We start from the raw sequence: 15,966 nt of genomic DNA on the forward strand, positions 1-15,966 counted from the left end.
CCAGCAAGTGTTGCTTCCAGCGCTTCGCGCACGCGCGCCTGCCCCGTCGACGCTCCTACTGGAGGAGGAGGAGGAGGAGGCGGAGGACTGGGCTTCTGATGCAGGCGGAGCATCACATGAGCGATTGTTTACATACGGAGCCCCGAGCGTTTGCATCACCAAAGCCATGAAGGATCTGGAATAACGGGTGGGGGGGAGACGGGACAGCACCGCCAAAGACGACGTCTGCATGTCGGCGGTGTAAACGGATGTGTTCGGACTTGCGCTTTTTTCCTGGCTCTCCGTAGTGCTGTCTTGCTGCGGTTCCCCGAGGAGGTCCCGTTTGGTTCTTTGGAGCAGCAGGCGGCCGGTGACGCTATCCTGGCACACAGGTAAACAAACAGCCCTCCGTGAGCGCGGACGGCGTGGAGCTTCTGGCGCGCCCGGCGTTTTATTGTTTGCTTGCGCACGGGCTCGGCTGGGCTGGGCTGGGCTGTCAGCAGTTCGTGTCCGTTTAGCCACTTTACTCGTAAAGTGGTCAGATGCGGGGCTGTCCAAATCGATTTTTCCCCGTAATGAAAATAAATGCAGAGTTGTGCGAAAGAAAAGAAGTAAAGGATGCACAGTTGAAATCTGATGAGGGAGAAGTTGGTTCAGGACTGGATTGCGTTTGACAGAAACTGGTTTGGGGAGGAGGCACGGAAAACAAAAACAAACCCAACTGGTTACATTCCGAGTAAAATCCAGTGTAGATCTGGAGAGTTAACTAATGTTCCCGTATGTGGAAGTGGGGAAGGAATCAGTTTTCTGTCTTATTCTTAATTGCCTGTTTTGCCCCCCCCCAATCTGGCCCCGCATGTACACCTGGAGAACTCCTTTCCGTTGGAGAAATCATAGGGAAGCCAATTCAGCACTTCCCTGACTGAGCTGCAGGCCTCTTCCTTCAAAACTGCTCAGTCTCCTCTCTGCTTTTGCTGCTGGGTGTGTAGGACCGTTCCAAAACAGAATTTCATGCCCCCATTCCAATGGTGTAATGGTAAGTTATGATCAGCAGCTGGCAAATATCACAGCAGGGGCTGAAGAAGCTACATTTTGCTTAGTAGCAGCCCTGCACGTTGGGTGTCAGTGCCACATGTGTGTTTTATATGCTTAAAGTAACTGCCTTTGATTTAAGTCTGCAGAAAACTTGAGCTGAACGAATGATTGTGTTCTGATTCACTTCTTTAGGCAATGGTTTTTGGATTATGCTGGCCATTTGTCTGGTTCTCTAAGATCTGGAAGTAAAGATTTGTATAAAACGTAAGGTTTTCCATTTTCTGATTAGTGCAGATTAGTTCACTACCCTGCTCAGTGATCTTGAGCAAGTGATTTTATATATGGAGGCGATACTTTTATTTCTGGGGACATAAACCACAGCTATTACAATTTTTCCATACTTTTATCATGTGACACTTAAAGATGACAGTGTTAAACTGCCAACCTTGTTTTCAACCTTAACACCACACTGGGTCAGGTTTCAGGGTTTGAGTCCTGGCCAGGGCACTGCCTCCCTTCCCCACGTCTGTCGAGACTTCCTGTCACATCCTAAACACGTGCAGGTTAGGTGGATTAGCGTGTCTTGTTTGGCATGGTGTGAGTGAATATGCCCATTGATGGACTGACATCAAATTTTGTAAGGCTTCCAACCAGGTGCCTGATGCTGTCTGGAGAGGCTCGGGTTCCCTGTGTTCCTGAACTGGTTAGACAGGTTAGAAAATAGTTTGGATGATTGATGTTAATAGGAGAGGGCTACTTTTATGGCTTATTGATAAAAATATTTAATTGAAGTACATTTTTCCTGTATATGGTTGTGGGAAGTTCTTCCCAAACTACCATCATTGGGAACAAAACTAGAACTAGTCCTGGACGTATCACCAGTCCGCTGCAACATACACTCATGCATACTGCACTCCTTACACATACAAGATAATTTAAACTATCAAGATAACCTATGCATGTGTTTAGAATGTGGAAAGACTGTTGGCATAGGGATTGTGCACATTCAGTGAGAAAAGTGATTTATTGTATATAAGTGCAAGGCACAACCCTCATCACAGCAGCCCCAGGGTATTCCATCATTTTAACCACCCTTTCATCTATGTTTTGAACCCTTATTTTTCATTATAGGGTCATGAGGAGCTGAAGCATATTTTGGTAAAACAGGAATGAACCCTTCACACCTGTACATTATACACTCACCTAAAGGATTATTAGGAACACCATACTAATACGGTGCTTGACCACCTTTCGCCTTCAGAACTGCCTTAATTCTACGTGGCATTGATTCAACAAGGTGCTGAAAGCATTCTTTACAAATGTTGGCCCATATTGATAGGATAGCATCTTGCAGTTGATGGAGATTTGTGGGATGCACATCCAGGGCACGAAGCTCCCGTTTCACCACATCCCAAAGATGCTCTATTGGGTTGAGATCTGGTGACTGTGGGGGCCATTTTAGTACAGTGAACTCATTGTCATGTTCAAGAAACCAATTTGAAATGATTCAAGCTTTGTGACATGGTGCATTATCCTGCTGGAAGTAGCCATCAGAGGATGGGTACATGGTGATCATGAAGGGATGGACATGGTCAGAAACAATGCTCAGATAGCCCGTGGCATTTAAAACGATGCCCAATTGGCACTAAGGGGCCTAAAGTGTGTCAAGAAAACATCCCTCACACGATTACACCACCAGCCTGCACAGTGGTAACAAGGCATGATGGATCCATGTTCTCATTCTGTTTACGCCAAATTCTGACTCTACCATTTGAATGTCTCAACAGAAATCGAGACTCATCAGACCAGGCAACATTTTTCCAGTCTTCAACTGTCCAATTTTGGTGAACTCGTGCAAATTGCAGCCTCTTTTTCCTATTTGTAGTGGAGATGAGTGGTACCCGGTGGAGTCTTCTGCTGTTGTAGCCCATCCGCCTCAAGTTTGTGCGTGTTGTGGCTTCACAAATGCTTTGCTGCATACCTCGGTTGTAACGAGTGGTTTTTTCAGTCAAAGTTGCTCTTCTATCAGCTTGAATCAGTCGGCCCATTCTCCTCTGACCTCTAGCATCAACAAGGCATTTTCGCCCACAGGACTGCCGCATACTGGATGTTTTTCCCTTTTCACACCATTCTTTGTAAACCCTAGAAATGGTTGTGCGTGAAAATCCCAGTAACTGAGCAGATTGTGAAATACTCAGACCGGCCCGTCTGGCACCAACAACCATGCCACGCTCAAAATTGCTTAAATCACCTTTCTTTCCCATTCTGACATTCAGTTTGGAGTTCAGGAGATTGTCTTGACCAGGACCACACCCCTAAATGCATTGAAGCAACTGCCATGTGATTGGTTGATTAGATAATTACATTAATGAGAAATTGAACAGGTGTTCCTAATAATCCTTTAGGTGAGTGTAGGATGCAGCTACTCACACTCACATGCTCACTCATATGTGAACAGTTGTGACAAGAACAGACCATTCGCCTAACGCCATTTGAAGGTCTTCAACTTTATCCTTTCAGGTCTGCTATTGGGAAACTCCTTCTGTGTGTCTACTGTTATCTGTGTGAAGAAATACTTCCTAACATTTATGCAAAATTTTCCCTTAACCACCTTCAGTGTCCACTTCTGTGTTCATGCTTAATACTAGATTTTAACTTAATAGCTGGTGTCTACCCTGTTTGCATTCTATGCAATTTTAAGCACTTCCACCATAATGACTCTTTATCTGTGTCTCTTTAAAGTATAAATGGTTCAAGTACTGTAAGCTTTCCTTTTATGTCAAACTCCATTTTAATGAAATTGTTCTAGTTGCCCATCACTGCATTTTCTGAGACAAAAATTGCACATGCTGTTCCAAATATGGCCTCTCCAGGGAATCATACATCTTAAGTGAAAAGTCTACTTGGACTATAATTCTACCCATTGATGGACTGGCATCAAATCTTGTAAGGCTTCCAAACAGGTGCCTGATGCTGTCCTTTTTGTAATTATATGTAACTTTTTATTCTCTGTGTTTTAGATATTATTTTTATCCACAGTATATCTGCAATTATCTGGTTTTTTTTTCTGGTTCTCTTTAGTGTCATCTGGAAGTGTAACTAATGTGTCATCCACATTTTAATCCACTTTCTATAGGATGATTCTACACCCCATGTTTCCTATTGCAGTCCCTTATTTAAGCAAATCTTATTTTTCAACAGTCTATTTGTCCTGTGTTTTGGACATTGGTAATTTCTCATTACAATAACTTGCACAGATATTACATTGTGGACGAAGCAAACACAGATCCTTGATTTCTGTACACTGAAATACTATGTTAAATTATCAGCCACATCAGCTGAATTCAAAATGGACATGAAACCTGAGCAATTGGATGTCCTCTTAATTACAAAGCTCATACTTATGTCCAAGTGCTATGCTGGGAAGATGACTTACTTTAAGAGTTTATACACCTTGAACGGTTTTATTACTTCTTCAGTAAACTGTTGCATTATGTGAAAAATCTCCTGTGTAATCCTATATTGACTGTCCACTAAAATGCCAATATTGGGTGGCTTTTTCCCTTTTTTCAGTATTGACTTTTGTTAGCTTCTGTTATGCCTGGGTGAAAAATAAGCTGAAGGTAATCAATTAGTTGGACAAGGAGAAAGATGAGAAGAAAATCAAAAATTACTAAATTCAGACATTTTATCAAAACACAAATCAAAGGTCAATATCCAGGAGACACATAGTATTCAAAAAAGATCTTTACATTTAGAAAATTCTAACTAGCTAGGGTTGTGTGTGATATACTAGTACTGAAAAAGTAAAGAAAAACCCAGTTTTCAAAACTAACATACTAGCATCTCTTACTTTATTAATCCCAAGGGGAAATTCAAATATCTATCTATCTATCTATCTATCTATCTATCTATCTATCTATCTATCTATCTATCTATCTATCTATCTATCATTTTTTGTAGTTTCAAGCAACTTGCGCTCATTTGATTACTATCTGATTGGAACTCCCAAGGTGGACCACATCCCCCTCCTTTAAACTTATTTATTTATGAGCTGGAGACTTCAAGGAGCATCCCCTTCTCTCTTGTTAATGATTTACAGAGTGTGGTGATGTAGCAGGAGGGATGCAAGTCTGCAGCAGAGCGGAAAGGTTTGTTTGCAAGTTGTGGGAAAGAAACAGCAGTTGAGGGTAATGTTACCCATTATTGGTTTTGGTTTCATTATGATAGTGGCACGTAGCCTTGAAAGCTGATATTGATACCAAAATTAAAATGTAAGTATCAAACCAGCACTGTTAAAGATTTGTTGTGAGAATCCAGAAACTTGAACATACAGAAGATGTCTGACTTTGACCTTTATACTCTTGCAATACAGACATCTTCCACCACAAGTTCTGGTAGTCACACCTGGGGAAGGGGGAATGGAAACTATATACAAACTCAACTGAAAATGGTGGCACCCATAAAAAAATTGCTGTACAAAGATGAAAAATATTGTTAAACACTAGAAAATACTGTAAGTTCAAATTACAAAAAAAAAAAATGATTAAAGAAATGAATTCCAAATATGGGTTACTTGGGTGGCATTGTAATTCAGCAGTAGTGCTGCTGCCTTGTAGTAAAATGGCCGGGGTTCAAGTCTAGATGTTCCCTACATGGAGATTTCAGGTTCGTCCTCTGTTCACATTGGTTTCCCCTCACAGTCCAAAGGCATGCAGGCTGGGTGAATTGGTGTGTGTAGGTGTAATTGTTCGCCCACAGATGGTCTGGCATCCTGTCTTGGTGATGTTTCTGCATTGTGCCCAATAATTGCTGCGATAGGCTCTAGCTGCCCTATAATCTAGCCCTTGATAAGTGGGTTAAGAAATTAGTTTTATATATATTAAATATAGCCCAGTTCTGGTGTATCATTAATTTTTTTGCCTTTTTAACTACAGTAGGACTTGGCTGTCTCTAATTTTCCACTCATTTAGTATGTCCATAATGTTATGTTACTAACTTAAAAATATGTTAAGTAACATAATTTGTTATTTACTTTTTTTTGATGTTTATGTTCTGATTTATTTTTGTTACATAATTCAGTTCTTGCTTGACTGTTTTCTTACTGTTAAAATAAAGTATTTCTTTGGGCTATTTTTTTTGAGTCACCATTAATATCTTCCCTATTTCTGTCATTTCCAATTTGCCTTGTAACTGTTATTGTCATATGTTTCTGAGTCCTCCTGTAAGATTTAGTTATTTTTCTTATGTGTGTTAAAGACCTGACCTAATAACCATATCTCCTTCTTCATTTACTGAAGGTATCTGTTAGGCTGCTGATTGTCGGTATGAAGAACACAAATGCCTAGAGAATGAGTGGACCAAAAATCAAACAAATGTTCATATAACATCATGTTAAATGAATTTTGTTTTAATGAAATGTGAATTTCAGTATAACAGATGTGTTTTTTTTTCGACCAAAAATGGCCACCGAAGATAATAATGTGATGCAAAAAATACTTAATTCTGCACCTACTGTTTCTTCCTCCAACCCAGAAACAGGCTGTCTCAAAGAAAGAGATAGTCTGTTGTAAAATTTCCGTTCTCGGGCAGGCTCAGTGAGAGTGTATATGTGACATCATACACATAGGTGAATTCAGAGTCAGTACTCCACCTAGCGTACACGTGGTGTTGTGTCATGTGTAGATACTGTACAGTTCAAGTTTTATAGCACTCCTCAAAGTTTTCTTTGAGATGAACAAAAAAGTGAGAAACAACGTCAGTTTATACTGAAAGACAAATTAACAATCCTATATAAAGTTGATTCCAGATTGAAGAAAAATGACATGGTGAAAGAATTCAGAATTGTGCCTGTATCTTCATCTAGTGTCTTGTTTTCATTCTGTATTTTCATCCGTGTATTTCTATAAAGAAGTTACATCTAACATCTCATTTTTATTCTGTATTTTCATACCTGTATCTCTATTAAAATACAGTAGTTACATCTAACATCTCATTTTTTAAATAAAATATTCTTTGCAGTTTAAGAAGTGCTTTTTTTGTGCAGGTATTGTCAAGCTTGGGTTATATAATTGCACAAGAGACAGGAAGGCGAGTCCAGGTTTTCAATGAAAATACAGATACTTCATTGCAGTATAGAGAAGGCACATACAGTCTCAAGACTTCATTCAGAATAGGAGCTGTTATGAGCCGTGACACAGGCAATCATTCAGCTTTAGCTCCCATCTTGAGATTAGAAGAATGCACGCAGCTTGGTCCCCACTGTGGCAGACACAGTCTGGTGAAGACAGATCGGGAGAGTTTGAGGAAGAGCATTTCAAAGCCTGATGTTAAATATTCGAAACATTGTGCGTCAAGCATGTTTTGCGAAGTCTGATCCTACAGAAGACAACCTTGGTTTATTGTTTACCAGACACAGCACAGTAGCTATAGAGCTGTCGTTGCACCACTGCCGTTAGAGATGGTAACCCCGGTCACAATAATATATGTATTTTTATGTTTCTTATATGTTACTTACCCCATGCAGTTTTTAGTAATGGCCAATAAAAAGTTTTAATCATATGCTTCATACAGAACAAGAGAAAAAAGTTTATGATATACAAGAACCCAATGATAAAAAATGCTGTGAAAGTATGTGAAAAATCTCCCATGAAAAAAAATCTTAGACAGGGCAGGACTCTTGACCAGTGAATGAGGGGGAGAGGCAGATCTTCAAATCAAAAGCACGGTATTATGGTAATGAGTTTCCTGTTTATGATGTATGCTTATTATTCTGGAAGTAACTATTTAATAATATTTTAGCTAAAAAGACGTGTTTTGAAAACATTGAGCATACTACCAGATAACCAACATGTGGATTATGTAACTCGAGTAACATGAGAATTTTTTTTCTTTTTTTCATGGGCCTTTTTCACATTGTTTGTTGTTGTACAAAATATTTTATCCTTAGGATCTATTATAGCATAAACTCTTTTTCTCTCAATTCTGCATAAAAACATTAAATTGCAAAATTTTCTTGGCCATCACTATAAACAACATGGAGTAAGTAACTTATAAAAACTACCATTTTTGGGTGGAGTTTTCCTGGATAACAAGCACAATGCAAAACACCTCAGCAACAAAGTAAACAAAAAGAACTAACATAATAAGTAATATTAATTTTCAGAGAAACGGAATGTGGGAAAATGATACAGTAGGCATTCATAACATTTCTGCTTTGGATACTCAGAAATTATATAAATATTATATAAATATGCAGAGAAAAAAAAATAAAGTTAGTCTTCTTTAGTTCAGAGCCTAATGCGATCAATCTGTCACTCGGCACCGCTCCCATTTGGAGTAAAAGAGTAATTTACACTGTGAAAGCAAGTGATGTATACAGACAGGCTAAGCACGTGTGGTGGTCCTGTCAGGATGAACTTATTGTTTGTTTAACAATAAGACTATGGCTTTTGCTGCCTATTCTTTTATCATTCTGGTTTGAGCCTCATTCATAGGTCACATGACCTGGTGGGAGCCATGCAGTGTGCTATCCCATAAACTCTGTGGATGCTTCCACTGCTTCCAAGCTGTGTTCCTTTTAAAGATGGTGAACTCAGCCTAAAGGCCACTGATCGCCATGGTTCATGCTAGAACTTTAGGGTATGGGTAAGTTTATTGATTAAAATAGGGGTTGTATGATACTTGCATGTTTTGATGTATATTTTTATACTTGGCCAATAATTAATACGATTTGAAAAGCCATGATGCATCCCAGAAAGCCACAGATTATAGTTTGAATCAGATGATTTGTTCTGTGCTTTAGAACTTAGCAGCAGTGGTAAGAGACAATTAGACAAGGATGGCAAGTCTTGTTTAGCAGATGTTTTATCAAAGGAAAAGCATATGTCAACAAAGGCCTATCAGAATTTGAAAAAACAATAGAGGCAGAAACCTGCCATGGCTGTTAACAAATGAGCACAATGTTCTTTTTCCTTAAACAGTATCTCTGCGAACCTGTAAACTGGAGTTTCTAGAGTCCAGATTTCTCTGGATCAAACTGGTAATCATCCTTGACTGGTGTTCACTTTAAAACTCTTGCATTTTGTTTATAATTATTATGATGGTGACTTGACTGTCATTATGAATTTCTTAAAATGTTGGTGATTTGCATCGAAAAAGAAGAGGGAATGGCCATCAAAAAAGTTTTAAAAACTTCCAAAGGACTTTAAAAGAATAGACATGTAGAACTATATCAGTAGATGCACTGCTTCAATCCAGTTAACCGTCAAAAAAACAATTTTTTCCCCATGTTTTGATCTGTGAAGAACCATAACCTATATTGAACTGCTATGTTTGCACCTTCAGAGAGAATCCAGTCTTTTATAGGTTACTAGCTGTGTAAGCCCGTGCTTTAAAAAGTCTGGGGTCTTAGAAACTATTGAAATCGTCAGAAAATAAACTGAAATGTAGAGATCAATCAACATTTATTTATATAGCACATTTTCATACAAAAAATGTAGCTCGAAGTGCTTTACATGATGAATAGAAAAATAGAAGACACAATAAAAAATAAACATATGTCAACATTAATTAACATAGAATAAGTAAGGTCCGATGGCCAGGGTGGACAGAAAAACAAAAAACTCCAAAGCTGGAGAAAAAATAAAATCTGTAGGGATTCTAGACCGAGACCGCCCAGTCCCCTCTGGGCAATCTACCTAACATAAATCAAACAGTCCTCTTTGTATTTAGGGTTTTCATGGAAGGACCTGATGATGATGGTCACGTAGACTTCTGGCTTTCAGTCCATCAATGTTGGTGCATCATGATGCTTTGAGTAGGTGGAGGTGGCGCAGGCCGCCACCACAAAGAAACCGGAAAAAGAAACAGAAGAGTGAGTAGGGGTCAGTATGGATTTTAGAGCCACCATGAATAGTTATTATGAAGAATTGAACATACAGAGTATCAGGATTAAGTTAAAGTGAAGTTATAAAAAGGCCATGTTAAAGTAGTGTGTTTTCAGCAGTGTTTTAAAGTGCTCTACTGTATTAGCCTGGCGAATTCCTATTGGCAGGCTATTCCAGATTTTAGGTGCATAACAGCAGAAGGCCGCCTCACCACTTCTTTTAAGTTTAGCTTTTGGAATTCTAAGGAGACACTCATTTGAAGATCTAAGGTTACGATTTGGAATAGCATTCCGATATATAAGATGGGCGAGATTATTTAAGGCTTTATAAACCATAAGCAGTATTTTAAAGTCAATCCTGAATGACACAGGCAACCAGTGTAGTGACATCAAAACTGGAGAAATGTGTTGGATTTTCTTTTCCCAGTTAGGATTCTAGCAGCTGCATTCTGCACTCGTTGCAAATGATTTATGTCTTTTTTGGGTAGTCCTGAGAGGAGTGCGTTACAGTAATCTAGTCTACTGAAAACAAAAGCGTGAATTAATTTCTCAGCATCTTTCAATGATATAAGAGGTCTAACTTTTGCTATGTTTCTTAAGTGAAAAATGCTGTCCTAGTGGTCTGATGAATATGCGATTTAAAATTCAGATTACAGTCAACAGTTACCCTAAGTTTTTACTTCCGTCTTAACTTTTAATCCTAATGCATCAAGTTTATTTCTGATAACCTCATTGAATCCATTATTGCCAATTACTAAAATTTCAGTTTTCTCTTTATTTAGTTTGAGAAAATTACTATTCATCCATTCAGAAATACCAGTAAGACATTGTGTTAGTGTATCGAAAGAGTGGAGTCATCAGGTGCTATTGATAAGTACAGCTGTGTGTCATCAGCATAGCTGTGGTAGCTCACGTTGTAACCTGAGATAATCTGACCTAACGGAAGCATGTAGATTGAGAATAACAGCGGACCCAGGATAGAGCCTTGTGGAACACCATATCGGATATCATGTGTCTTTGAGATTTGATTACCACAACTCACAAAGAATTTTCTCCCTGCCAGGTAGGATTCAAACCAATTTAAGACACTGCCAGAGAGGCCCACCCATTGACTAAGGCGATTTCTAAGAATATTGTGATCAATGGTGTCAAATGCAGCACTCAGATCTAAGAGGATGAGAACAGATAAATGGCCTCTGTCTGCATTTACCCGCAAGTCATTTACTACTTTAACGAGTGCAGTTTCTGTGCTGTGATTTGTTCTAAAACCTGACTGAAATTTATCAAGAATAGCATGTTTATTGAGGTGGTCATTTAACTGCATAATGACTGCCTTCTCTAGAATTTTACTTAAGAAGGGCAGGTTAGAGATGGGTCTAAAATTTTCAAAGGCAGAGGGGTCGAGATTATTTTCTTGAGCAGGGTTTAACTACAGCAGTCTTAAGACAGTCTGGAAAGACCCCGTATCTAATGACAATTAACTATGTCCAGAATATTGTCAATTAGCACGCCTGATATTTCTTTGAAAAACCTTGTTGGTATTGGGTCAAGGACGAGGTGGAGGGTTTCAGTTGAGAGATTATACTATGTAATTCAGGTAAATCTATCCTGGTGAAAGCATTTAATTTGTTTATAATGGAGTACGGGGCTTTGGAGGTTCTGCAGTGTTGGGGAGATATACTATGTTATCTCTAATATCATTAATTTTTTGATTGAAAAATACAGCAATGTTCTCACAGGTTTCACTGGAAGTATTCTGGGGGCATTCCTTTGTGTTACCTGGGTTTAACAGACGATCAATTGTAGAAAATAAGACTCTGGGATTACTAGCATTGTTATTTATAATATTAGAGAAATAGCAGAGCCTCTCAAGGCGGACTGTGTTATTGTATTCTGTTATTTTAACCTTCAATATCTCATAATGGATAGTTAGTTTAGTTTTCCTCCATTTACGCTCAGCTCTACGACATGTTCTTTTAAATCAGACACTCTTTGGGTCTTCCATGGAATAACAATACTAGAGGATTTTTTAACTGTCTTTTCAGGTGCAACTATGTCAACAGCAGCTCTTACTTTAGAATTAAAGTTTTCCACTTTACTATTTACATTATCCTCGCTATTATAGCTGGCACTATAAACGGACTGATTGCTTAGAATGTTTGTAAGTTTTAAAGCTGCTGATGAGTCAAAGAAGCGTTTTTTAACAAAATGCTTCTCATGAGTGTTTTCTATCTTTATTTCTATATTAAATAGTAGAAGGAAATGGTCTGATAGACCGATATCAATGACCTGCTTTATATCAACTTTAAGTCCTTTAGTAATCACTAAGTCTAACGTATGACCTGCTTTATGTGTAGGCTGATTAACGAGCTGCCTCAAATCAAAAGAGTCCAGGAGGTTCATGAATTCCTTTACCTTTTGGTCACACTGATTGTCGACATGAAAGTTAAAGTCGCCGACTATTAAGAGTGCGTCATAGTTTGTAACTAGCAGAATACCCGCGCTTCGCAGCGGAGAAGTAGTGTGTTAAAGAAGTTATGAAAAAGAAAAGCAAACATTTTAAATATAACGTAAGATGATTGTTAATGTAATTGTTTTGTCATTGATATGAGTGTTGTTGTCATATCTATCTATATATATATATATTTATATATATATATATATATATATATATATATATATATATATATATATATATCTCAAAATACCTGCATTGGCGAGAAGTAAAAGAAAAGGAAACATTTTAATAATAACGTAACATGATTGACAATGTAATTGTTTTGTAATTGTCATGAGTGTTGCTGGCATATATATATATATATATATATATATATACACACACACACAGACACATATATAAACATATATATACATATAAACATATATATAAATATATATATATATATATATACTCATCTATACACATATATATACAGTTATATATATATATACACATATACACACATACATATATACATATACATATATACACATACTGTATATATACACACACACATATATACATACTGTATATACAACATATACATATCTACATATATACTGTATATACACATATATATACAAATGTACATATATATCTACATATACATATATTAGGGGTGGGACTCGTTTAAAAAAATTAATCCAATTAATTAGAGGCTGTGTAAGAATTAATCTTGATTAATCGTATGTAATCGCACACGTAAATTTGCCCCAAATCGCAAATGTTTTTTTTTTTAATTTAAAAAGGGTTTTAGTGGGCTTACAGAATCAAATAATAGACATGGACATGAATATTGTAAACTGAAGCTGTTTTAATTTCTGAAAAAAAAGCTTTTAAACTGCATTTGAATTCAAAACAGAAACAAAAATATCATCCCTGGTTAAAATTGGGCAGACTTAAAAATAAAGTGGTAGTTTAAGTACTTTAAGTACATTTTCAGAATAGTATTGTCTTTAAATAATAATAACCAAAATTTCACCATAAAGTGCAGTTTTTCTTCTTAAAAAAATAAGTCAGAAACATAAAAGGTAATTTGACCAGCTTACTCTTTAAACTCTGAGTAACATTAGCCAAAATTATTTTGTACATTAGGCTAAAACAGTGTGATCATTGAACATTTTGTAATTAGATGTATTTAGAATTACTAACGGTCACGGAAGTCCAATGATCCCCAGTAAGAGCCACAAAGTCCGCTTTCTGTAATGCATCTAATTTTGCTTGCTTTTCAGTGTGCACAAAACCATGCTTTTATCAAGGCTTACGGGTAGTCGAAATGATCAGTCGTAGGAACGCGCTTTATTCCGACTCTAACATTTTTGTAGCTGTGATGTGTGCATCAGTGTAATGGATGTACCAGGAAATCATGCATTGACAAAAGTTCCCGTTTGCTTGGAATTGAAAGTGTGATTAAATGCGTTATTTTTTAACGCGTTATGGAGTACATGCATCGAAGCTTCTCAACTGTGCTTGTGCTAAGAAAGGGAAAATTTTAAAATAACGTAACATGATTCTGCGTTAACCTAATATTTTTTCATACGTCCCAAACCAAGGAGATGCGAAGGTAAAATGAATCGGGTAGCACGCGTACACACTCAGTACACCCCCTCTCGGGAATCGAACCTCGAATGTCGGCGTTAGAGGCGAAGACTCTATAATTGCGTCACAGCGTGTGACTTGTCTATGCTAAAGTATGTATTGTAGATCGGGCTATATATATACATTTATATATATATATCCGTGTATCGCAGTGGAGAAGTAGAAGTTATGAAAAAGAAAAGGGAACATTTTAAAAATAACGTAACATGATTGTCAATATACAGTAATTGTTTTGTGAGTGTTATTGAGTGTTGCTGTCATCAAGGATTTGATTATCATTATTTCTTTCAATCAGGTTCGTATTTGTAGGATGTGTTGTGTTCAAGTTACATTCCGTGTTTGTCAATCGTTGTAAAGATGACAGGTTTCATTCATCGATTAGTTCTTACTGCATCAATAAACAGCTCGTCTTCTTCTTTATCTGAGACCTGACACACTGCATGGACGGGTTTTTTTTACACTGTCTTCCTTTAGCGGGACATTGACTTTTCCACCGTGTGCTTTGTTTCCACAGTAGCTGCATTTATGAATATGCTTATCAGACGCTTCATATTTTTTGCTGCCTTTTCAATTGTGTGATTCGGTTTTGTTCAGCTCTTTGGAACTGTTGCTTTTATCTGTGCACTGCATCAGTTCACGTGAGCCACTCGGTGTACATGCATCGAAGGTTCCCAGCTGTGCTGGTGCCATCTCGTGCTATGTCCATAGCTTTATTTAATGTTACCTTAGTCCTGGCACTTAAAACTTTCTCTCGCAGTTTCGCTGAGTTTGTGTCAAACACCACCCTGACCATCTCATCTTCCTCTCCATAAGCACAGTCCTTCACCCGTGAATATTTACCCGTGGCAGTTTGCTATTGGATTGCCGCTGACGGACGGCCTTATATGGGCAGGCACTAAATTACAAACGCCAGCGGCAGCCTGTCTATGAACTTAATTTAAAGTGTAGGTTTACATGCGTGCTTTGTTTCGAGTAGCAGAACTCATGAATATAGTTGTATATGTCACTCGCTTCTTATTGTTTCGCTGCCTTCTCAATTATATAATGCATGTTTTCTTGAGCGCTTTTTTGAGGTCTTCCTGGTTTTCTATGTACTGCGTGATTACGTGGGAGGCGTGATGATGTCACATGAAACTCCGCCCCCACGGCGTTGAAGCTCATCTCCATTACAGTAAATGGAGAAAAACTGCTTCCAGTTATGACCATTACGCGTAGAATTTTGATATAAAACCTGCCCAACTTTTGTAAGGAAGCTGTAAGGAATGAACCTGCCAAATTTCAGCCTTCCACCCACACGGGAAGTTGGAGAATTAGTGATGAGTCAGTGAGTGAGTCAGTGAGTGAGTGAGTGAGTGAGTGAGGGCTTTGCCTTTTATTAGTATAGATTAAAATTGACATTAAGTCAGAGAATTCCTCAAGGAAAGACGTGTTATATTTAGGAGGTCTATACACGGACAATACTAAAACGTGAGAATCTCCATGAGATGTCAGGTAACTGAAAGGAACTACTCTGGGCATCTCTCTCCTTGGAGGATTTGTTTTGCCAACATGCTCACCTTGCTTGTGCATTAACGGCGGGAGGAAAAGTAAAAGGGACACCGTTTTGCCGATGTTAATGGCTAAGCGACTTTGTCTTTCTTCTGAGGTTTCGTTTTGCTGACGTGTCTGCCTCGCTTGTGTTATTAGCAGCTAAGTGAGTTTTCTGATTCCTTGGAGGCGGAGCCATTGCCCCGACTCCACCTCTCATTTCTGGGCCGAACAGACACGCACACTTCCACGTGTAGACGTTTATATAAAAGATACTGGTTAAAAGTGAAGTTAAATGTAGGAACCCTGCTCCTAGTAAACTTAAATTATTTATTACAAAGTGAACAAAATTAAGTTGCTGTATTAGTGCACAGTATCATCAGTCATACATTTTTTCAAATAGGGAAGTGGCCTTATGTACTGTTTGATTAATAAAACA

General features: G+C 38.1%; 1 protein-coding gene across 1 annotated transcript in view; it reads left to right on the forward strand.

Moving 5' to 3' along the window:
* Positions 1-244: 244 nt before the first annotated feature.
* LOC120515791 (RING finger protein 122-like) overlaps positions 245-15,966 on the forward strand; it is a gene marked incomplete at its 5' end in the record, with an annotated part of 54,934 nt that continues 39,212 nt past the window's right edge. The window contains one exon of the mRNA XM_039737139.1: positions 245-371. Within this exon, the coding sequence (XP_039593073.1) occupies positions 245-371 (127 nt within the window). The remainder of the gene's footprint in view (positions 372-15,966) is intronic.

Source organism: Polypterus senegalus, chromosome 1, assembly GCF_016835505.1.
Source record: "Polypterus senegalus isolate Bchr_013 chromosome 1, ASM1683550v1, whole genome shotgun sequence".
Taxonomy (NCBI): domain Eukaryota; kingdom Metazoa; phylum Chordata; class Cladistia; order Polypteriformes; family Polypteridae; genus Polypterus; species Polypterus senegalus.